The sequence below is a fragment of the Ischnura elegans genome, chromosome 13, assembly GCF_921293095.1.
Source record: "Ischnura elegans chromosome 13, ioIscEleg1.1, whole genome shotgun sequence".
Taxonomy (NCBI): domain Eukaryota; kingdom Metazoa; phylum Arthropoda; class Insecta; order Odonata; family Coenagrionidae; genus Ischnura; species Ischnura elegans.
In genome coordinates, this window is record NC_060258.1 from 2,222,556 (window position 1) to 2,246,623 (window position 24,068).

Here is a 24,068-nt window from a genome sequence, read left to right on the forward strand (position 1 = left end):
AATCTCCCGAAAAAGTGGTAATCTCCATTGTAGTTCAAACTTTATAAAATATCAAACAATAACTCTCCTGTTAATTTATATTTTTCAATTACCTCGTTGATGCTTCTTCTAAAGTATACGTCTGAGGTGTAGAAATAACAGGTAAAATTTGAATGAAACCACTGGATGAATTGTTTGGCAAAACGCTGAGCAAAAACTACTGCGGCATTATTGATAAAATTACTGGATGAGAGATAGATATGCATTTCAGAGGAATATTTAACTGATATGGACCCAACTGAAGCTAGATTATTAGCCTTACAACACCTAAGCGATAGAAGAAAAGAGGTAACTCAGGATTGCACGGAGAAAATTCCAAAGAGTTACATGAGGCTCCACCTTCCATCACAATCCTGCTTCGACTAATACGTTTCTCACCCTCTGATTCTACCGTCTTTGAAACCGAATGCATCTGAAGCTGAATTTTACATCTACAAAGAAATACTTCCACTCAATGACATGGGAATGACATTGCCCTTTATCGGTTCCATGTGTGCGCCTAGCAGTTTGACTCTAGGAAGTACCAGAGTGTTTGATGTAAAATTAGTACGGATGGCCATCTTGGAATTCAAAATACTATTCACGCTTTACTTTATAAACTCACAACTTACCTGTGAGTGCCAAAAAAGCAGCTGAACTGCCTCCGAAAGACTACATTGTCGATTAAAAGCCATACTTATAAGTTTTGTTATGCTTTGGAGCAGCCCTCTAGTCTACCAGTGAATTCCCATAACTGACTGAACGCATCATTCTTTACAACAACCATATTTATGCCAAGAATGGCGAAAGTTAGTGAAAAAAATAAACATTATGAATAAAGAAACAGAACTTAGAGAAAAAATTACTTCTAGTAGGAGTACTCAATAAATATTTGTAAAATATCATTTTCAATTTGCAGTACTTCAATGCTTCGAAATGGGCAAATTTTAAAGTAAAATAAAAAGCATTATTTTAGTGAAAATTTTACAAAATTAACTGAACAAGAACGAAAGTTAATTCAGAAAACCTGAGAAAAAATTATCCTGCACAAAGGTTTTTTTTAAAATTACGATTCAATAATGTTGCGTTTACGCAATGCTGGGGATTAATGGGTTAAATTAATGGATGAAAGTCATGTTTGGGGGAAATCCTGAATTTGAAGTATTGTAAACACGGGCACTTGAGCCAAAATTTTGTGATCTACATCATTATTTTCTAATATGTGGAAGACATATTGTAACCGTTGCCGCTTGGCATTTTTCGTGGGTAACTTTAAATCAGCGCTCACTACGTAAGGAAAACTGCTTCAATACCATGTGTGAATGTGTGTGTGTATACAGTGAAGGTTGAATTGAGTGTTGAATGTTTCCCCCTACCCCCACGATTCCCCGCTTTCCCGATTTTGTGGTTTTTCCGTGATGTGTACGCGACCAGTGGAAGGTCCACATTTTTTCCAATCTCCCCCCCCCCCTCCAAAACAACAACCGTGAGCAGCGAATGGAGGGTGACGGAATCCGCACCCCTTTCCTCTACAAAATGAGAACATGCTTAGGCAATCCCCCCTCCCGGTGGTTGTGGCGGCTGTCCGTCTCAACGCTACTGCGTTCGTCGCTCTTCTTTTGTCCTCATTATATTCCACCCCTGACCGCGGTGGTGGCGCATCGGACGGTAGAGAGGAGGTGAGCCGGTGAGGCAGTAAGCAAGGCAGTGCTTGAAGTAGACCCGAGGGCGAAGATTGCCGTAGTCAGTGAGTTTTTAATGTTCGATAGCGTTGTTTTTTTGGCGAGTGACCTGCTGTTCAGATTCTCGCTTCGAGTAAGCCCATTCTGTTTGGTGAAAGGCTAGTCTATACGTAATTTTTTTCATCCCGATTCCCTTCCCCTTATTCCCGGTGATGAAAAGGGAGTGGTTTGATCGCTAGCGCGATCCTCCCAATATACAGAGGGAATTACATTCCACTACAGGGGAGTTGGTATAACTGCGAGTACGGGCGGAATAATTTCTCCCTTGCTCAGCATCCCGTACTGTTTAATAGTTTATCGCGACGATCGTAGACCCAAAGCTTAACCCGCGGCACAACTGTCACATGGTGAGGATTCCATGAAATCCGCTTCATCCTGAGTTTCCTCCAGTGTCCCCAACCTCAGAAAATAACACTCCCTGGTTAATAAAATACAGACGAATTTCAGCTTGAGGAGATATATCGACCGCATCTTCATGTTGCAGCCAAAGGCAATGACCGACAGCTGGAGATGTGTTGCCTGTCAGTTGGAGGAGAGGTGGAAAGAGAAGAGAATCGTGGAGGTTAGACTGTGAGGTGAAGAGTGGCAAAGAACAGGACATAAGAGAAGAGAATGGTAGATTTCCCATAACAAGAGGAATAAGGTCAACCCACGACGCCTTGAATTAAATATTCTCTCAGCCCATGGTGAATGAAGACGCTGCAGAAGACAGCTGAGGAGGTCATCCACATATATGACGGAGAGCCGATAAGTAAAACTGTAATCCCACATGACTTCTCCCCCCAGTTAAGAAGATTCACGAAGAAATCCCATATATAAGTAGAAGCACTAAGTCTGAAGAAGACCTGTTGCCCCGCAATTGGTGCTTTCCATTCATTGACATACGTCGACTCAAGTCGACTTTCGTCGCGGTTTTCGTGTTCCATTCTGTGCGTGTCGCCGACTGTTGTGACACAAGTCAACAAACGGTAACGCACAGGAATAGGAGAGTTATAAACAGTTACCGCGAGTCGACACAAGTCGACGCGTGTGTCGCATGAATGGAAAGCACCCAATATTTGTACCTTGCATTTTGTTTATTCTTTTGGCCCACCCTTTTTCCCCGGAAGGAAGTGTATATTTTAGTATTTAGGACAGTGTATGATTGAAGTGAGTTTAGAATTAGTGCTGGTGTTTTTACTTCATTTCTTTTTGTATTCTCGCCACAGATTCACATGAATATAAGATTTTTGTTTCATTCTTTTATTATTTTATAGTTGTCATTTGTTTTTGGTAAATCTGAAATTCATACTTTCAGCCTACTGTTACGGAAAATGGAGAGCTGATTCAGAAGTACACGACGGCCATGGAGTTTATGACGGAGGATGTGGGTGAGTGCTCTTCAGTGCTTGAAAGTGTCTCTTCACAGAAAAGGCTAGTAACTATCCGGACAAGGGAATATTAAAAAACAGGACTCGGAATTCAATAAAATTTTGCGAACCTGGCATGATATTTTTTTATATATTTTTTGTATTGTCTATGTTACAGATAAATTCATCAATATATCCATAAGTTGCACTGATAATTTTAAATGTTTTTCTCGACCCCAAATCCTTGGCGCGACAACTGGTCACTTTAACCACTAGACTAATGCTCACCCTTCTCAGAGTGGCTCTTATACATGAATGTTTTTGACCTGTAAATTTTAAACTGCATTTAAGTCTAAACTATTTGGTTATATACCCTCTTATGGGGGCTATTTCAAAAATAGCTCCAAATGGACTATGTATAACTCAAGAAAATTAGATTGAAATCTGACACCCGGTTTTTAGACACTTCCCTTGTGAAGGATGCAGCATCTGTATTTTTCACCCACCTAAAAATTCTTTGGTTTATGATTTATAGTTGTGCATGAGACTGTAATCAGGTCGGCAAATGTCTAGTAAAAATTTCGTCATGCTTCAGTGACATTAACCAATATATGCAGTCATATGCATTCACATAGGGATTCCAGTGTACTTTACCGGACAATTTTGTCTTTAACCTCTTCCCTACGCAGTGCGTGATTTCACGGCCTGAATTTTCTGATGCTAAAGAAGGAAGGCCGGCTTTTCACGGCTTGAATTTTTCGAAGCACAAGGCCAAAGGGCGTGTTTTCACGGTTTCGCGGTCAAGCATGCCAAGTAGGTCCCAACTGCCATTAGGGTCCCTCGGCGCGAGAGGTCCGACCCTTTCCTATTGTCCGTGTGGGGATTACCTCGGCCCATTCCGGCTCTTAGTGTCCCACCCAAAGAAGGTGATCATGGTCACTTATTTGTTTATAAGGTGGAATAACTAAAAACGTAAATGTTGCATTTTTTGAAAATCAATGCGAATAATTACATTCTGTATGTTCTGCTGATTGGTTCTAAATTTTAAACGGAATTCTAGCGTTCATATTAACGGAGTTGATCATCACCTAGAACAACTTTTGGAGACGCTAAGGTTAGATGTTTAATTGTTATTTTTATAACTTACTAGCAAGTTTATAGGAGCGATATTGTAATGATTTACATCTAAAATATACGTTACTCTGTTAGCTACATTCTAAGTGTACATATGCGGTGAAATTCGATAGAATATCCGATTTAACTTCTATGAAAAAAAGCCCGCGTAATGTAATAAAATTTGATTCTCTCAGTTCTTTGTCGTGAGCCAAAATTACAGCGGCTATTTTTAATAACCTCTTACCAACCTTTGAATACAAAGGTATTATAAATGAATTTCGCTATAAATACTGATTTATGCATATCCTAAAAATTCGTAAATTTAATGTACCAATAGGGAATGTTTTACGTAGACATGTTGTGAGAAGCATTGCAGGAATAAGAACTGCTCTGCCCAGGTAATTACTCTCATATTGTAAGTACTCTCATTGGTGTAAGTATTCTCCTACTGAAATATGTACGTGGAAGATGATAACCTCATTCTTCTTGGAAAAGCTCATTTGGCTATGATATAGTGCCGTTTTGCTGAAAACCCTAAAAATAACCGTAGAACTTGGTTTAAAAGTTCTACAGGCATTAAAAAATGAAAGGAATATATTGATGAACTGACATTTAATGCAACAGTAGCAATTTAAAAAATTAAAATTGCACTGGCAACAATAAACTGACCGCAAAAGTACGCCGGGATGGGCTGCCCTCGGGGAAAAGGGTCGAGGATTATATTTGTTCAGTTGCCGCGGAAAGGGTCCGGGACCCCGCTAGGAAAGGTCATTAAGGGGAGAAAGCGACTACCTGGTCAGTGCCAAGCCGAAAAAAAACTCCGTATGGGGCGAAAAAGAAAATCTCAAACCCTTCATAGAGCCAAAAGCAACTTCCCGCGAAGGAGCTCGGCGCAAAAAGGTTAAGACTGGGTAATAAAAAAAATCCCAATATATCACTTGTGAAGAATACTAAGCATAAGAATCCAGTTATGTACCTTGTCAATTGTAGCGTCTATAAATAAAAATAACATGGAACTTGTTGAAATGAGCTCAAGTGTTTTTTTTCGGGTTTGAAATGATGGTAAAATTTTGCTTTGATAGACACTCCAAACAATACACTGTTTTGCGCTCTTAGGAACTGTGCTTTAATAGGCCTAATAGTTTTTCATGGAAAAAGTGAGATATGAAAAAAACTGATTTGGCTAAAAAAGGCTGAACTCAATTTTAATACCTTGCGTGCATAAGTTGCAGTTCTGTAGAGTAATGGCAGTGGGTGACCAGGCCATGCTTAATTATGCTCGTAAGCTAAGATTTCAAGGTTGTGGCTTTATTCAAATTGTGAAAGGTGATACAGCAAAGTACAAGGCATCACTCCCTTCGAGGGTGGATATGAGAATTTTGAATTAATTGGATGTTGCTTTAACGATTAACTGCTAAGTTTATTTTTTATTAGGATGTTCTACACCATTTTTCTGAACTGATGGGGGCTGACTTTGAGCGCGCTCGAAACCCACCCACTCCTCTAGCCAATCACAGAAGAGCGATGGTAGAAAGTGTGTAGGAGCCCGCAGTCTCTCTCCAAACTCTGTACAGTGCAGATCGCTCTCCAGCTAGCAGTGTTGCCAAATCGAATAACTCAGCGTTCGTCCGAAAATATTCCCCCGCCCCCGAAAGTACCGTTATTCTCAAGGCTGGCAACGCCGGTCGGCCGGATGGAGGGGAGTGTAGCGGAAAAGGGAAGGGGATGGAGGGGAAAATAGAGGTGGAAGGGGCAGCGCTTCTGATTGGCCAATTGCTATTTTCCAACCAGCCGCTATCAGTTCAGAAAAATGGTATAGTGGTACATTGCTTCACATTTTCAGTACTTTGAGTTTTATGAAAATTCACTCTAGACGTATTCAAAATTAAAATAGCATTGTGATGATTGCTTCTGAAAATAGATAAATTATAAGGGAAGTGTTAGGGAATTGGAAAATGGATACATGCTGACAACCTGGAAATCAGGTATCTTTTACCAATTTTCAGCTTTTTCATATAAAGTCTATGAATCGACCAAGTGAGGAAATGAAATAGATATTCTTACACACTTACTCACGAATCAGGCTTCATGGTGATTGCTTGCTAGACTTAATCCATGATGAATTCAACCCTGAATACTGGGTCAGCTAGTGAAACCAGACGGTTTTATATGGCCCTGAGACAGAGTTGGGAAGTAATGTGGGGGAAGGCTACTTATATTTTACAAAATATACTGTCTAACATTTCAGTGCGTCTTTGCGTGCAAAGCCTTTTATCAAAATGTTGGACGCATTGTGCAAACACGACAATCTCTTTCTCATTTTAACATTCTTCATAACTGGTCTGTTCTGATGGTTCATGATACCAATCCATCCTGTACCATCCAGGTTCTCAAACTAAGACTGGCAAAAAGAGATATCAGCAGCACTATGAGGGCACATGCAAAGAGAGAGTTGGAACCCTTTCCACTCTTCTCATTCGGGGTGTGCATTCACTGAAGCCATAAAATATAATTTCGGATCCAGATCCGATGCCTTTAGTAACTTTGGAACATCTGACCATGTCTAATGTTAATCTAGGTATGAGATCATTAATACCCCATTCCCTTATACTTGAAATCGTTTAATAAATAATGCAAGGTGTTGTGGCTAGGAAAGAAAGAAATAGAGAAGTGTGCCCCTAAGAGAATGTGATCTTCATCTACTGCTATTGTTGTTCTTAAAAATTTTTCTTTTTTTAATATATGTTGTCCTTGAAGGTAATTTCTTATAATATGCAATACTATTGCCCCTCCATCTTCCTGTCTATGGTTTATTAACCCTTTCGAGATGGCGGAGTTTTCGTCTTAGCGTGACTGCAGTACTGAGCCCGAAGAGACTCTTCTTTCTTGTGGCATGGAGCATTTTTGGAGAGCATTCCTTAAGAAGGGTCTCGCTGAACCTTTTGCGACCCCTCCACGCAGGGACATCGCATTATCTTGGAGTCCGAGAGTATTTGTGCTCCCTCCTTTCCGGGTTTACGACCATACCTGCGGCATTGGTTCGCGGTCAACTTATGTTTGGCTTTTATGTATTTAGCAAATGGATAATTGTTGCTTGCACGTAAATTACATACTTTGAATTGAATTCCTCATTTTTATCTGAGCATTGTCAAATTTTAAACGAAGTTCTAAGACCTTTATTAACGCATTTAACGCAGCAACAATTTCCATGTTGATGTTTATACATAACTCGAGATATAAGTTAATATTTGTCACAGAATTTCTTTTAAAAATTGTAAACGCTGCTCAAAAGACTAAGAATTCAATTCTTTATGTATATTTCTTGAGAAATAAACAAATATTTATTTCGAAAATTGACTGTATAAACAATTGAATGACCGCTGTCCCGTACCGCTGAAAGGGGTTCTAAAAGACGAAGAGTCCGGGTACCTGCTCCCGGATTCCGAAGGTTAAACCTAAACCCCGAAGCGTTGGGTACCGAGACAAACACATCGTAAACCCACGACCGTCCTAAAAGGGGGGGAGCTAGAAAACGTATATATACGGCTTTCAATCTCCTGGCCGGGAAAATCTCACACGTATATATACGCCTGTCGTCTCCCAGGTCAGGAAACGTCCACACGTATATATACGTGTACAGTAGGGAAAAGGTTAAGCTGGCAATATTTTTTGTGTGAGCTTTAATTACCTTCTGGCCAGTGTACTTGCTTTACATTTCTATATTGCATATTTTAAGCTTTGTAAAGGAAGGAAGTATTTTTTTTACAATTAGAATGATAATCGTTTCAATTCAACATTATGTCTATGCATGCCATTTGTGAACTGAGTTTGTGATTAATTCTGTGCATGACAGAGTGCATTGAGGTGTTTTCTGGAGTAGATACTTGAGATTAGTATGCAATATTTTCTCAATTTTTATGAGGAGTAGTGCCATTCAATTTGTGAATAAATGTACGGAAAACACCATATAAAATTAATTGACACCTTGTTTAGCATTTTACCGTAGAATCGGTTAAAGAGGCTCCCTTGATATGTCTAATGGCTGTTATAAATTAGTTCAACGAGTCATAGATTCCATGCCTAACCTTACTTATTTTTAATTTGAAATTCTTTTCTAGAGTCCCCAGCTCCTGAAAGGGCCTCAGCCTTGTTTTCAGTCCTTGAACCAAAAATGAGAGCATCACATTCAAGGAAAAGAAAGGATGTGATGGATAAAGACACTAATAAATGTGATAACTTGCTTGCTGATCAAATAACGTCTTGCTCCATTCCTAATGATGGACGGTTACATTCGAAATCGAGGTACGTGTATAAAATTGGAGGGAATAGAGCAACAACGACCAATGCTGAGAAGAGAGGTGGTTGTGATAATGCAGACACCACAAAGTTTTCCAGGAGCACTGATAATGGGAAGAATGACCCCGAGGCAATCATACGGGAAAACAAAGTGAAAAGTACTTACATGATCAATAATCCTGGGAATTGTGCCAGTTCAACGAAAAACTCTTATCATTGCTTCATCTGCAGAGATGTATTCAACGCCAAACATGATCTCATTAACCACCTCAAGATTCATTTCGGTTCTGGTAAATTGGATATTGATTCAAATTTGTCAATCGGAAAAGATTTTTCCCTCAAAAGCGTTGTTTCTAGCATAGATAATAATGGTTTTTGTCTGCCCTTCCCGAAAAGTTTAAATCAGCTGATGTGTAAAAGCCAAGAGGTGGGGAAAAAAGGAAATTTGCTTCTTAATGATAACTTCGGAGGGACAAGGGGGAATAAAAATGCGAAGGAAGTGAAGAAAAGCTTTATTGTAGATGGGAAACCATGCACAGTTATTCCAACCATAGCAAAGAAGTCTTATTTTTGCAGTGAATGTGAAAAGCCTTTCTCTGAAAAGAGTCACCTTGTCACTCACATTCGGAATCATACGAAGGAGAAACCGTATTCATGCAGTGAATGTGAAAAGTCCTTCCATAAAAAAAGCGACCTTGTCCGACACATGCGAACTCATACGAAGGAGAAACCTCATTCGTGCTGTGAATGTGAAAAGTCTTTCTCTGATAAGAGTAACCTTGTCAGTCACATTCGGACTCATACTAAGTCGAAACCGTATTCATGCAGTGAATGTGAAAAGTCCTTCCATAAAAAAAGCGACCTTGTCCGGCACATGCGAACTCATACGAAGGAAAAACCTCATTCGTGCTGTGAATGTGAAAAGTCTTTCTCTGAAAAGAGTCACCTTGTCAGTCACATCCGGACTCATACGAAGGAGAAACCTTTTTCTTGCAAAGAATGTGATAAGTCTTTCTCTCGAAAGAGCACCCTTGTCACTCACATTCGGACTCATACGAAGGAGAAACCTTTTTCATGCAATGAATGTGATAAGTCTTTCTCAGGTAAGGGTAACCTTGTCATTCACATTCGGACACATACGAAGGAGAGACCTTATTCATGCAGTCAATGTGAAAAGTCTTTCTCTCAAAGCAGTAATCTTGTCAGTCACATTCGGACCCATACGAAGGAGAAACCGTATTCATGCAATGAATGTGATAAGTGTTTCTCTCAAAAGATCAATCTTGTCTGTCACGCGCGGACTCACACGAAGGGGAAACATTATTCTTGTAATCAATGTGATAAGTCTTTCTCTGATAAGAGTAACCTTGTCAGTCACATTCGGAGTCATACGAACTAGAAACCTTATACTTGCAATGAATGTGATATCTTTCTCTGAAAGAAGTGGTCTTGTCTGTTACTTGCGGATTCATAAAAAGGAGACGCCTTATTTGTGCATTGAATGTGAAAATATTTCTCTCAAAAGAGTTACCTTGTCCGTCAAATTCCGACTTATATGAAGGAGAAAATTTATTCGTGCAATGAATGTGAATAGTCTTACGATACCAAAGAAAACCTTGTCCCACACATGCGGGTACATCAGAAAGAAGCCTTATTCTTTCAATGAATGTGAAAAGACTTTCTCCTGATAGATCCACCTTTTCTTTCATTTGCAAATACGCAGGGTAAGGTCTAACAAGGGGAATGCACGATCTTCGGGTGGCCGATTGAGCTCAAATTTTCAGATTCGGTAGATCATGGCTATCAATTAAATATGCAGAAGCAAGACGACGCACTTCTAAAAAATGTTCGAGAAAATAGCAATTAAAAAATTGTAAAAACGGGTCTAGGCTATATATCCGGTATTTCCTCAACTTCACTTACGACAGTGGTGGCCCAGCGGTTAAGGTGATTGACTGTGGATATGAGGGTGGCGTGCTCGATCCTCATCAATGGATCTACTTTTTATTTTATTTTTTAAGGATTTTATTGTTTGCATTTTTAAAGATTGTTTTCATATCTTCGTTTGCTCAACGACATTATTTTTAATTCATTTTTTAAATAATAGTGAGTGCTGAAAAGGGTAGAAAATGAAGCAAGGATGTGTAATTGCCTCTCCAAGGGCGCTTTTGTATTTATTTGTTCTCTCTACGTGTATTATGGTATTGCGAGTGTAAATTGTCTTCTGTAGAGGTGGGGACAGAATAATTACATTTAAATTATTAATTGGGAGGGAAAGCCACCCTATCCACGGATTATGATTTCATTGGGAGTGTCATTGAGAAAATTATTCGTAAGCGAGAATGACGCGTGAATACCGTCAAAATAACAGGGTAGACGTTGCGGCGGATGAAAGAACGCGTTCTCCGTTTGTTCTAGTAGTATCCCGAACCTTGCAAACGAAGAATTTACTGGAATGGTCAGGTAGTGTACTGGCCTCTACGTCCAAATCTCGGTAAATAATTTGAGAGCAACTAGAAATTTAATCCCTGCGTGTAATGTGGATTAAACCAGAAGTGCAGTAATCCGTCCGTCGGATGGGACGTTAAACTGTTTTCCCCTTGGCGCCATTCGTTAACAGTTGCATAATGCCGATGCCGGGTTTCTGTGCACTTTTCATCCTGTTACTTATCCCAAGCTGATCCACTTCCATTTCCCAATGAAAGCATTATCCATCTATCACATCCACATCCAATCCATCCATCCTCGCATCCATAGTCAATCACCGTAACCGCTGGGCCACCGCTGTCTTAAGGAGAAGGTGAGGAAATACCGGATATATAGCGTAGACCAGTTTTTAGGTTTTTTAATTGCTTTTTTTCTCGAATATTTTTGAGAAGTACGTCGTCTTGCTTCGGCATATTTAATTGATAGCCATGATCTACCGAATCTGAAAAATTGAGCTCAATCGGCCACCCGAAGATCGTGTATTCCCCTTGTTATTTGTCTTATCAATTGGTATACATTAGTAATCAAGGTAAATAATTCTTTAAGTACGAGTACTGCTTGTATGAAATGAAAAATGTCCCATTATGTTGAAAAATATGTAATAATATTCAGTTAGGTTTGTGACCTAATTTGATAGATGTTCAAGTTGATATACTATGCTATATTTTTAAGGGCTAAATACTGTATTCTTGTATATTTAACGGCTATTTTTTTACTGTTAGAAAAATATTTACATTAAAATGTAAGCCAGGCATTTTAACACTTCCGATAAAAACCAGAGGCACTTTGTCTCATGAGTTATTTTCAATGTAATGTCAATGTTACATGTGTGATTAATCAATGTTTAATTGTCTTATCAATGTTAGTTGATGTAGTGCTTCTATGTAATTTATATGCGAATATCAAGTTAATAATAATATACGATTGATGAAGAGAGTGCTGAACTGAGGTACTGGTCTGTTTTAATTGTTGATGTACCCACATGCCTGTCAATGATTACATCAGTATTGGTTTGTAGTTTTAATGCTTGCACCACAACCCCAATGCAATTATTTGTTCAAATGACAATAATATGTCCTTTTGAAAACATTGGTAGCCATGGTTTAGGCTTTAATGATCAATGAAAGAAATTTCTTTCTCAGGTGAATGGCCATATATTTCATGTTAACTGTGTCCCGTTTATAGGCCTCAAGCAAATAACCTCCCTGATGTGTATAAATAGATTTTTAGGTAATTGGTGGTGTAACACACGTGGTTTTGCGTGTCGAAATGTATCACTTGAAAAGATTTTATCATGGACAATACATGTCACGTAAAAAATGTGGTCAATATACATATTTTTATCACAGGGATTGAAAAGACCCGGTATTTTCAAGTCCGAAAATGCATTGCTATCATGTAGATATTTTGGAAACGAAGTCATAAATATTTAATCATACACCTTGTCTATCTGACATTTTGGTGTTACCTTTCCCAAAATTTATGTCAAGTCCATCAAGAAAAAGATTCAGGCGGAAGGAATTCCTTTGGCATTTACAATTGCATTTTATAATTTCAAATTATAGAGCTCTGTTCACATTACTAATTTTAGTCACTGCCGTTAATATCTCATAATTTTCATCATAATTTTTTACGTTTTATTTAGTATTTATAATTTGTTTCGAGTAAATGATTTAGATAAATAATTGAACTTATGCTGCATAAATAATTCTATGCGCTTAAAGGGCAGTTAGTCTATGCCCATGCAGCGTATGAAAGAAATTAGGTTGCTGTGAATTTTTTAATAAATGATGAGATTTTATGTTGACTCGGGTTTTAGAGAATTTTTGCCGTGTGAATGAAAAATTGAAATAAAGTTACGAAACGCAAAGGTAGCTCGGATCTTCAACTGTTGTTAACAATAATAAAAAATGTCCTGACACACCGCAAAATAATGGTTATATATACGACTTGTCTACAGCTTTGGACTGATAACCTTCTCCTTTGGCTGGACCTTAACCATATAAAAAAAATTTCAGTGTTATTGCTGGTGATGCACCTTACGCCGTTTTGATTGGTGCTGTGATGTTAGCGCGCCGAGTCATGTTTCCATCCACAGTAACTCCTAGAAATTTGATTTGTTTTGCCTCGCCTGATTCTATAAGTGCCATAGTAAATGAGGATTCATGTGGAGCGTTTAATCTTCCTTGTGAACTGTATCAGCTAATTATTTTAGAGTTAAGTTGAAGCTTCCTGGCGGTAATCCAGTCTTCAACTTAGCCCAGGTGTACCGGGATGCAGTTCACATCCGTGATTTGGTTGAAGGACGTTCGACAAGAAGAAGTATTCAGTGTGGAGGCTGAATGTTCATCCGAGTGGATAGGTCATAAATGAAGACGTTTGGATTACATTTCCGCAGATGTAGATTGGGGACTGGAATTATCGTTGTTGAGCCTTGCATGTGATAGGGTACACGTAAAAAAGTAAATGTTTTAGGGGGAAGAATGGCGTTGGATCTGAAAGTTAACATGGGGTGATTCTGATGAAATGAATCGGGATAGGAGAGGGGTTCACCAATGAATCCCTTTTAACAGACTCATGTCATATCCTTTGGACTGGTCCAGAAACACCCCAGTCAAATATTTCCTGGTATTGAAGAGACACTGCATTTTTTCCCTGGGCCGGGTTATTTTGTGTACCATGGATTGGCCGGCTATGATGCTTACCTGCCCATTCAAGAAGATCTGTACTGTGACAGCACTCAATTTACACCGTAACTGGACTTACTGCTAAGTGTGTTCAACAAAATATTTTCGTTTCCATGGCTCGGTAACTAAGGAGTATCGACCCCATGTTTGTTGGACGTATTTAATTTTTTTCAACAAAATGATGTGCCGCTGTTATTTGTAAATTTATATCTGGACCTAAGTGCATGCCATAATAATGAATAATACGTCATTTTAAAGGAAATTTTATTATAAATCCTGATTTATTTTTTTATGAAAATTTAAAATTAAGGACATGCGAGTGCGTGTTGATGACGTCTAACGTTGAAACCATGGTCGTGAATAAATATTAATGTGAAAGCACAAAGTTTTTCTTTTTTAATTTAATTATGAATCGCTTTCACTTAGTTAAGCCTCAAACAATTAAAATATCAGTAGTTATTAACCCATTAGGCCAGATAAATAAATACCTAAAAATGTATTATTTTCTCCCTTCATTTTACTTAATAATATGGTAAATAATGTAAACTGAAAATATGGGCCTTCAAAAAAATTTGCTTATGGTAAAACATAAATGTTGAGTTTCGGCAACTTTGGCGGAATTAGTATCTATAGGCAGTTGTGCAACCCGCATTACCATATATTGCTCCCTCTTAGGAATATGCCGTTTATATTGTCGGATATAATCCTACTCTATTTTATGCCACGTGTATGGCTTACATCGTCATATTAGATAATTAATATTCTTATATATCATGTTTCCAATGGGATGTTGTATAATTAAAGACATAAATTCTCCATAAAATAGGCCTGCTTTACGGTTTGAAATAAATTTGTCAAAGTGAATATTTTCGCTGAAGACCGTGCATTTTTATTTTTTTAATTGACATTAATTTTATCATTGCAGATTAACTCGATGGCAAAATTCGTCTTCTCTTACGTCACGAATCCGCGAAGAACTACATGGACTGCATTTTCTGTTTATGGACGTGAATTGCATGGGGGTACGGCTACTGACTCCTTCGCTTCACATTTTAGATGCGTCCCTGCTAGATACGACTTGAAGTCTACCAGTGACATTTACTTCCGTTGCATAACGTGTACTATTTCCAGACGTTATTGCAAACGCTGTTCAGTAAGTGGATGTACTGGGTCTTTTTTCCTTGTATTCCAGTGCGGTAATTTACATTCGCATTTCGTGTAGGCCTACACCTCGAAGGTATTTACTATACTCCCCAATAACTCGAGGCTGTGGAAAGTATTTAATTTTTTTCTTAAACGTTTCCTTGCGCACAATGGAAGCGCAGAACTTGTATTGCTGTCTACAGTGACAACCAAGTTATGATTCCATCGAACCTTACTAAGACCTACAGCTTCATCAAATGCTTATTTTTATGTTCCTCTCTGTCTTATGCCGATGGTTTTACTAAATTCTATCATACACTTCTCCCTTCTATTTTCACGGTGAACTCCACCCAGACGGCACAGAACCCTCCGTATCTAATTCGTATGTAGACAGTATCCATTGACTACGGGGACACTATGCCACTCCGTCGCTTTTCGTACTTGCTTAGAAACTTGATGTGTTAATAAGAGTAAATTCTTATTAATTTTGACACTAAATAAGACATCACATTGACATAACCATGAGCATTGAAAAGCTTACCCTAAAGCCTGACGAAATAAGATTTTTTCAATAAAAATTGCCGATGAAACGAGATTGCTGACACATCTGCTATTATTATGATTGAATTCATCAAAATGCAAGCAAAAATTAACGAATAGTTCAGTCTCAGCTACTAAAACGTACCCGTACTAGGCGCTTAAGTATTGGAACAATTATTTGGGATGAGTAAAAGTCTCTATGTCACTGCAGTAGATGTATCAACCTATTAAAAAATATGAAAGTACTGCCAAATCACCAGAATAAACATTTGTAAAATAAAACCTGGTGTCTCTAAGAGCACACCTCCGAGTTTATACTTACTTTGCATGAAGTCATCACCACAAGAAATATTTAGAAAAAAACACAGAAATACAACACAGATATTATGTATTTTCTTTAGTTAATCACAATAATATTTCCAATTTTCTTTTCTAACCCATATCTACTTTGGCGAAACAATTACTTCGTATTCTCTTTTGAATATTAAATTATTTAAAAGAGGACTGGCCGATACGTACTATAACTATCATCATTACCTTCTCCGATGAACGTCCACTATCACAGCATCCACTTGCACAAAACAAATCCATATCCACTATAAATCTGTATGTCCCTTCTGCCACAATGTCCGCCTTCTTGACGACAGGTAAGAGTGAAGCAATTGTAACTTCCTCCAATCTGGGCACCTTCAATTCAACAAGAATTTTCTCCCCGTCTTCTCGTCCAAGGCCACAGATTATTTTCTGATATCACGAGGTGTGATGTGAAGCTCACACACCTAAAATTAATAAATAATAAAATACCATGTCACTTACTAGGTCACATCATTTCCAAGTTTTGGTATTTCTGCATGAAAAATCAAATTACTGCCCTCGTATATATAGTAAATAATTGCTTCTCTGAATATTTTTTATTTAAAATTATAGCTTAAGATAGTTTGAAATGATGAAAGACGACATATAACACACCATAGGGAAAGCTAAGAAACAATATTCGATTCTATAAACTTGGCTGCTTATTCCTAGTTTCTCCTTTAACCACACGTTTACCGAATGAATTAATACAAGATAGGCAACTAAAATGCAACAATTTTCAAATGAATTGCTGCTACAATATTTTGAATCGCCATTTCAGTGCTGAAGTGATTCATCAACATAGCGAAGCCGCTTCTAACTTAAATCCCCGTTTCCAAAGCGTATTCCCCCAAGCGCATTCCTCCACTTATTGGTAATGATATATTGTAGTTTATCAGCTGGCCCAGGATTTTACCAGCTTTGCATAACCGTTTGATCTAATATTGATATTATTATACCGGAAGCCTGAGTGATTGACGACCCACTGTCTTTCGCATTGAATAATGGGTTATTTGAATCGCTAAGTAATCGTGTCTTTTATTCACTTTGTATGAATCAATCGCGAATGTCTTATTGTTGGTGTGAATTTGAAGAGACCCTAGTACCTATATGCTTGGGACGCTAATTGTATTTGTTTAATTTTTGTTCTTCTGTTGTGAGTAATTGAAAAGGCTTTTATCCCAGCGATGAGTTTAGATCTACATTCATCTCTGGGATCGAATGATCCATTTATCTAAATTTTATTTGCATGCAATACGATATTTTGCGCTCATTCGGCTCTGCACAGGAGAAAAATAACAGTTGCGTGAACTACATATTTTACTCCACTAAATTACTCTATATTCTTTAACCGTAAGAATTTACGATTTCGTTGGTGAATTTAATAAAATCAAAATTTGTCTACAAAACGCTGAAACGGAGCCTTTTGTTTCAGATGGCTCGTATTCAGGTGAGTAACCGTTATGTAGCTGAAAAGCTGGTTGATCGCTGGCGAATCCAGAATTTATTTCTATGGCGGAGTTAAAAGGGTCTGACAGGTAAGCGGTCTTCTCATACTTGAGCTTAAGAACAATGTATATCCCTTACGAAATACACTTCTAGTAGGTAATAATCTTAAAGTTATTTTTTATGAAAACATAAGTACCTTAAATGTATGATAACTACAGTTCTCCAAAATGTTTCTTTTACACAACTTAAGTTTATTATTATTAAGTCGTGATCAATATCAGATAAACCGCAATGGATTACTCTCATCTTTTCATGGTATGCTTCCTATCGCCTAAAAGATTTTCTGAATTTCGCCTCTCACCATCTCCATTCGCAGCCTCTTTTTCATTTAAATTGGGAAATGACTTTTGATCCTTGAATTTACGTGCGAAAGAAAAGCTTAAGAAGTACCTCTACCTTCAACTCTGTTTCTGACTATGCTAAGCATAACGAACGTAATGACAACGGAACCGAATTAGAAATCTTAAACCGAATTAAAGATTAGTCATTTCTTTCCTATTCGCGCCAAACCCGGGGTGGAGCCGACGGGCAGCTTTAAACGCAGAGCACGAGACGTCGGGTATAGCTGTCGCTGTTTTTTCAACAGAAATGATGGCTCCGTCCGACATGCCATAATTGTCGGAAACATTTAGGCCCGGCCTGAGACCCAGGTTATCGAGTCCTTTGGGGCAACTCCCCTGCGATTAAACCCGATCCTCCCACTCATTTAAATTACGACCATCCTCACCGCAGGAATCAGATGCAAAGTGGTTACATTGCCAATAGTTCGTTATACGATATATATTTCTGCATACTACAAATGTTTATCCTTTGAAATGAATTTTTCGTCTTATTCTGTGCGCAAGCAATTTTTAAGATAAATTACAGCGTTAACCTTTTCCCTACTGTACACGTATATATACGTGTGGACGTTTCCTGACCCGGGAGACCACGGCCGTATATGTACGTGTGAGATTTACCCGGCCAGGAGAACAAAAGCCGTATATATACGTTTTCCAGCTTCCCCCCTTTAGGACGGTCGTGGTTTACGACGTCTTTGTCTCGGGACCCAACGCTTCGGGATTTAGGTTTAACCCTCGGAATCCGGGAACAGGTACCCGGACCCTCTAATCTATACCGGGAGCGGATACCCTATAAAAATCAACATGGAAATTTTTGCTGCGTTAAATGCGTTAATAATGGCCTTAGAACTTCGTTTAAAATTTGACAATGCTCAGATAATAATGAGGAATACAATTCAAAGTCTGTAATTTACGTGCAAGCAACAATTATCCATTTGCTAAATACATATAAGCAATACATAAGTTGACCGCGAACCCATGCCGCAGGCATGGTCGTTAACCCGGAAAGGAGGGAGCACAACTACTCTCGGTGTCCGAGATAATGCAAAGTCCCTGCGTGGAGGGGTCGAAAAAGGTTCAGCGAGACCCTTCTTAACGAATGTCCTCCAAAAATGCTCCGTACCACGAGAAAGAAGAGTCTCTTGGGACTCAGTGCAGCAGTCATGCTAAGACGAAAACTCCGCCATCTCGAAAGGGTTAAAAAATAACGGACTTCCGGACTTATAGTCACTTAACTTTATATTTACTGTATTTGATGTAATTAACGGTAGAGAAATACGTTAAAAATTCCACAGTGCTTAAAAAATGTAGTCCTTTTTTTAGAAGATAAGTCATAGAAAATCAAAGGCAAGGTATACTTGAAAAATGGTACCAGTAATGCAAGAAGTTGATTGTGGATTTGGGCTGTGATAGGGTTAGGTGATAGTCCAGAGGCTAGAGTAAGGGACGGAATCTAAGGGACGTTAATATTAGGGTAACTCCCCCCTAAAGCGTCCATTATATTATGTCTGTGGTACCTAGAGTTCGGCAAGTGGATATCCCGAAGGCGGCGGGCTTCGTATCATGGTGTGCGTGTATTCTTAGTTTGCCCTACTTCCTCATTAAAGATATCGTGACTCGAAATAGTAAGTGGGCAATAATACAGTGGGATGAAGGCGTGTGGCAATCTCAGAGGGACTTCACCTGTTATACCCTGATATTCGACGTGTTTGCGGACGCCACTCCCTTTCAGGTGGCATGGACCATCCCGACATTACAGATCACCGAAATTTGGAGTCTGCCGGAGCAGTTAAGCATTTACGAGGCGGAATGCTGGGCGGCCTTAATGGCGGCTATCCACGCCATCACTGTCCTTCCTAAATCCTCTGAGATAATTGTTCACTCTGATAATCAATCTGTTGTTCACGCCTTGGAGAAAGGAAAGGGTATTATATTTTATGTAACGGAAATTGTATTCTTGTTTTTGAAACTAATAAAGGATAAGTAACGTCACGTGACCTGGCGGTACATCCCCACTGCCGACAATCCGGCCGGCCGTCCTTCCCGGACCGTCCTGCCACCGTATGCATGCTCGGCCTCCTATTCTCTCTTTGATTACGTTTCAGATCCGATGTTCGCCACGAGACTCCTCGGTGAAGAAATCGGGCGGCAAGTGAAAGGTATTTTATTGCATTTGTTGTTGTCATGATTTATTATTAGTGAGTTAAGCTTGAAATTTCGAGATGTGGAGAGAGAATATGACTTCTACGGTAAGGACACTTGGTGAGTGAACTTGCCGGTCGAAGCATTTCCTTTCTCATTTAATATTTTTTACAAGTTATATGGATTTATTTGTCTTTTGCATTTATTTGTTACATTTCCTTATTATTAGTTATTTAAGCTTGTGATTGTGTGAAAGGGAGATAGAGTACGAAATGGAGATAGGACGAACTCGCATCAAGTCATCCCAAATTGCGGGATAGGAACACCACAAATAGAATTATTTTGCCAGTGGCACTTCACTGCACTGAGTATGAGATTATTGATTACTCATACGTGACTACTTTAGATGATCACTTTTTCAAAATTATACCCACACAGCACAAAGTGAATAATATGCACATAATATTCAAATTTTATGCGAATATAATGCCACCACAATGGTGTAAATGGTGCATAAAATGTACATAATATGTGCATATAAATGGTATAATGCCCTCATAAATTGCGATATATGCGCATAATATGTGGAATATATGCACTGATGGAATGGCATAATGTTTGCATATATACGGAATATATGAGGACATTATACCATTTATATGCTCCTTTTATGTACATACTATGCAAGATTTACACCATTGATGTGGTTATATATACATGCACATATTATACCTTTTATGTACATATTATGCACAATTATACCATGGATGTGGCTATATATATGCACATATTATACCCATATATACTATTTATATGCACCTTTTATGCGTATATTATGCACAATATATACCATGGGTGTGGCCTAAAATATATGCGCATATTATGCCCACATATACCATTTATATACTCCTTTTATGTACATTTTATACCACTGATGTGGCTACATATATGCATATATTATACCATTTATATGCACCTTTTATGTACACATTATGCACATTTTATACCATTGATGTGGGCTTCCGTATAGTTGCATATTGTGCACATATATTCGTACCTTTTATACCATTTATGTGTGATAATATGCAGTTGCATTATATTCAAAAATTACATAAATAAAGAGTGATTTCTGGAAACGAGGAGAAATTTAATGAATCTTTCATCTAGAGACAACATAGGTAAATTGCACTAAAACAGGACACAATCCTCCTACATTCAGCGTTGTATCACATAAGTTACAAATATTCAGCTAGAGTCCTATATTATTGAAATGACACATTGCAATATTTCCACTTATATATTTATTTGACACAACGCGTTTCGTCGTTACAACGACATTTTCAAGTGTGAAAATTCATGCATGCAATTCATGCTTTCACACTTGAAAATGTCGTAGTAACGACGAAACTATTATGTCGAAGGAAGCTGCCTACAAGAAGAACAATCTTACACTTTGGCTTTTAGACTTTATTTCACTTTGGGTCTCACAGACATGAGTAACGAAAGACTGCGACCTCTCTCAACTCGTCAACCGCCCGAACAGCACTCAGCCCGGACGTAACACTCGGCAGCGCGCAGGCTGCCCACATGACTCACAGCGCGCAGGCTGCCAACATAACACTACTCACAGCGCGCAGGCTGCCAACATAACACTACTCACAGCGCGCAGGCTGCCAACATAACACTACTCTCCCCTCTTAGTTGACAAATAATAAAACAATAGCAAAATGACAATCGACATGATAACTGTCAACCTGACAAAAGATACAATAAAACAAATGACAAGATTGGTTTATATTTTAACAGACTGACTAGATAAGAAATGACTTAACACCGAATACTTAACAAAAGACATTACTACAATAATAATGGGCATATCCCAGATTCAAGCTAATACAAATTTAAGCAAAGTTCGAGTCGGAATACCTATTCGGTTTCCTTATGACTCGTCCAGACCTCCGCAATTCGTTTTGTGTCTCCTTATAATCATTCACCTCACATTGCTCACTCTCATCACTACTAGTTTGCAAATTGCGAACTTTAGCGGCCAGAGAATTGCGTAGCTGGGCATTATCATAAAATTCTCTGAGCTGATTTACATGTACTTTAACCACAACATCATTGGACAATTTTACTATATAAACAAAATTGCTAACCTTCTCTATAACCTTTCCCAATTCGAATTTGACACCAAATTCTTGCTTTTTATTAGGGTTAACCCATACTACTTGGCCTACCTCAAATATTTTGAATGATTTCCTGTGTTCTGTGACCTTTTCATCAATTAAACCACTCTTAAATGTAACTTTTTTTTTGAGACCCGACAGTGGTGAGAGTGAGCAATGTGAGGTGAATGATTATAAGGAGACACAAAACGAATTGCGGAGGTCTGGACGAGTCATAAGGAAACCGAATAGGTATTCCGACTCAAACTTTGCTTAAATTTGTAATAGCTTGAATCTGGGATATGCCCATTATTATTGTAGTAATGTCTTTTGTTAAGTATTCGGTGTTAAGTCATTTCTTATAATTACAGCGGAAAATATTGTACTCAACTTGCCGTAGCAAATACTAACCTCACACTTTCCAATCACATCTAATAAGTGATTCCCAACACCTTTTATAGTACCATAGTAGGGCAACATTTTCGACAATAACTGCAATTCCTTTGCAACATCATAACTCAAAATCGAAATAGAGCTCCCAGTATCAACAAGGAACCGCACAGATTTACCGTTAATAACAATATTCACAAATAATGAATCAGACTGAGACTTTAACACATTCACAGATACATTGACTCCAGTAACAACAAAATTCACTTGTTGCTTGCCACAGAATTCAGCTGTATGACCTTGACATTCACAATTGTAACACAACCACTTATTAGCTGGACACTTATCTGGAGTATGTCTGGAATAGCAATACTGGCACCTCTTCTTCTGACCTCCTTCCGAGCGTTGACTAGGTGATGGCGAACGCCCCCGGAATGGAGACCCTCGTCTCGGCGATGACCCCCTCCTCGACTGGTATGACGTCGACCTCACGGGAGAACGAAAACTCTTCCTCGCGGCAACACGTTCAAATGAAGGAGAACCCTCAGACTTGGAGGAAACCATAAAAGAGTCAGAACTCGAACCGGCCATCACCAATGTTGACTGCTCTACCGCTTCCATCTCGAAAATAATACTGCAAGCCTCGTCGAATGACATTGTGTCCTTCTCTGATAATAGACGACTTACCATAGACGTGTTCCGTAGACCCGACACCAGCCTGTCACGCAATGCTTGATCCAGGAACGAGCCATAGTTGCACTTCGTTGATAAACGCTTGATCTCAGAAACATAGTCTTGTAAGGATTCCCATGATTGTTGCTTACGAGAATTGAACTTTTAACGCTCAGGTATAACCTTACTTATCTTTTTATACCTAGTACTCAAAGCCTGCACACACTGATAATATGTAGCCTTAGCGAAATCTACTGGAGCTAATAAAATTTTTAACTCTGCATAAACGCCCGGATTCAGATTCACACAGAAATGACCTTTCTTGAGTCTGTCTTCGGTGCCATTTATGAGAAAGAATAACTCAGTCTTTCCACGAAGGAATCAAAGTCCTCGATTCCGGGTTCAAATATAGGAGGTTTCGACATGACTAAAAAAACCTCAATTACAATCACGCTCTTTTAACATGGATATTACTGTTGAGAGATAGCACACGTTCGCCAGTTTTCCTCGTCGCCAGATATTATATCGAAGGAAGCTGTCTACAAGAAGAACAATCTTACACTTTGGCTTTTAGACTTTATTTCACTTTGGGTCTCACAGACATGAGTAACGAAAGACTTCGACCTCTCTCAACTCGTCAACCGCCCGAACAGCCCTCTGCCCGGACGTAACACTCGGCAGCGCGCAGGCTGCCCACATGACTCACAGCGCGCAGGCTGCCAACATAACACTACTCACAGCGCGCAGGCTGCCAACATAACAGCAGAGTAGGTAAATATCGTAAATATCTCAAAAATCAGAGATAAACTCTTTTTAACTCGCGGGCTGCCGAGTTCCATTTGGCGTATTCGGAGCCTCATTTGTGTAATGCAAAGAAACGAGAAATATAGAGGTTCTCAATGGCATTGCGAAAACATATGAATGGCGAAACGTGTCGGCTCATGAAAATTGTCCCTGGAGCAGGTCGTCTTATTATTTCGAGTTTATCGCACAATTAGGGTTGCCTACTTATAAAAAATATTGGGAGGGGTCAAAATGGCGGTCTTGCCCCGGGAAATTTTATAAGTAATGAGTTTTAAGTTTTTAAGCATTTTAGAAGAGTCATTAAAGCAATATT

The 24,068-nt window shown here is 38.7% G+C and overlaps 2 protein-coding genes across 2 annotated transcripts in view; both read left to right on the forward strand.

Annotated features, from left to right (window-relative positions):
• LOC124170379 overlaps nt 1-13,350 on the forward strand; it is a 32,491-nt gene extending 19,141 nt beyond the window's left edge. Inside the window, exons 6-8 of the mRNA XM_046549101.1 lie at nt 3,058-3,130; nt 8,344-8,811; nt 13,211-13,350. Coding sequence (XP_046405057.1) covers nt 3,058-3,130; nt 8,344-8,811; nt 13,211-13,350 — 681 coding nt within the window. The remainder of the gene's footprint in view (nt 1-3,057; nt 3,131-8,343; nt 8,812-13,210) is intronic.
• The window catches only part of LOC124170380, a 263,025-nt gene that overhangs the window by 134,988 nt on the left and 103,969 nt on the right, over nt 1-24,068 (forward strand). The gene's annotated exons all lie outside the window — the stretch shown is intronic.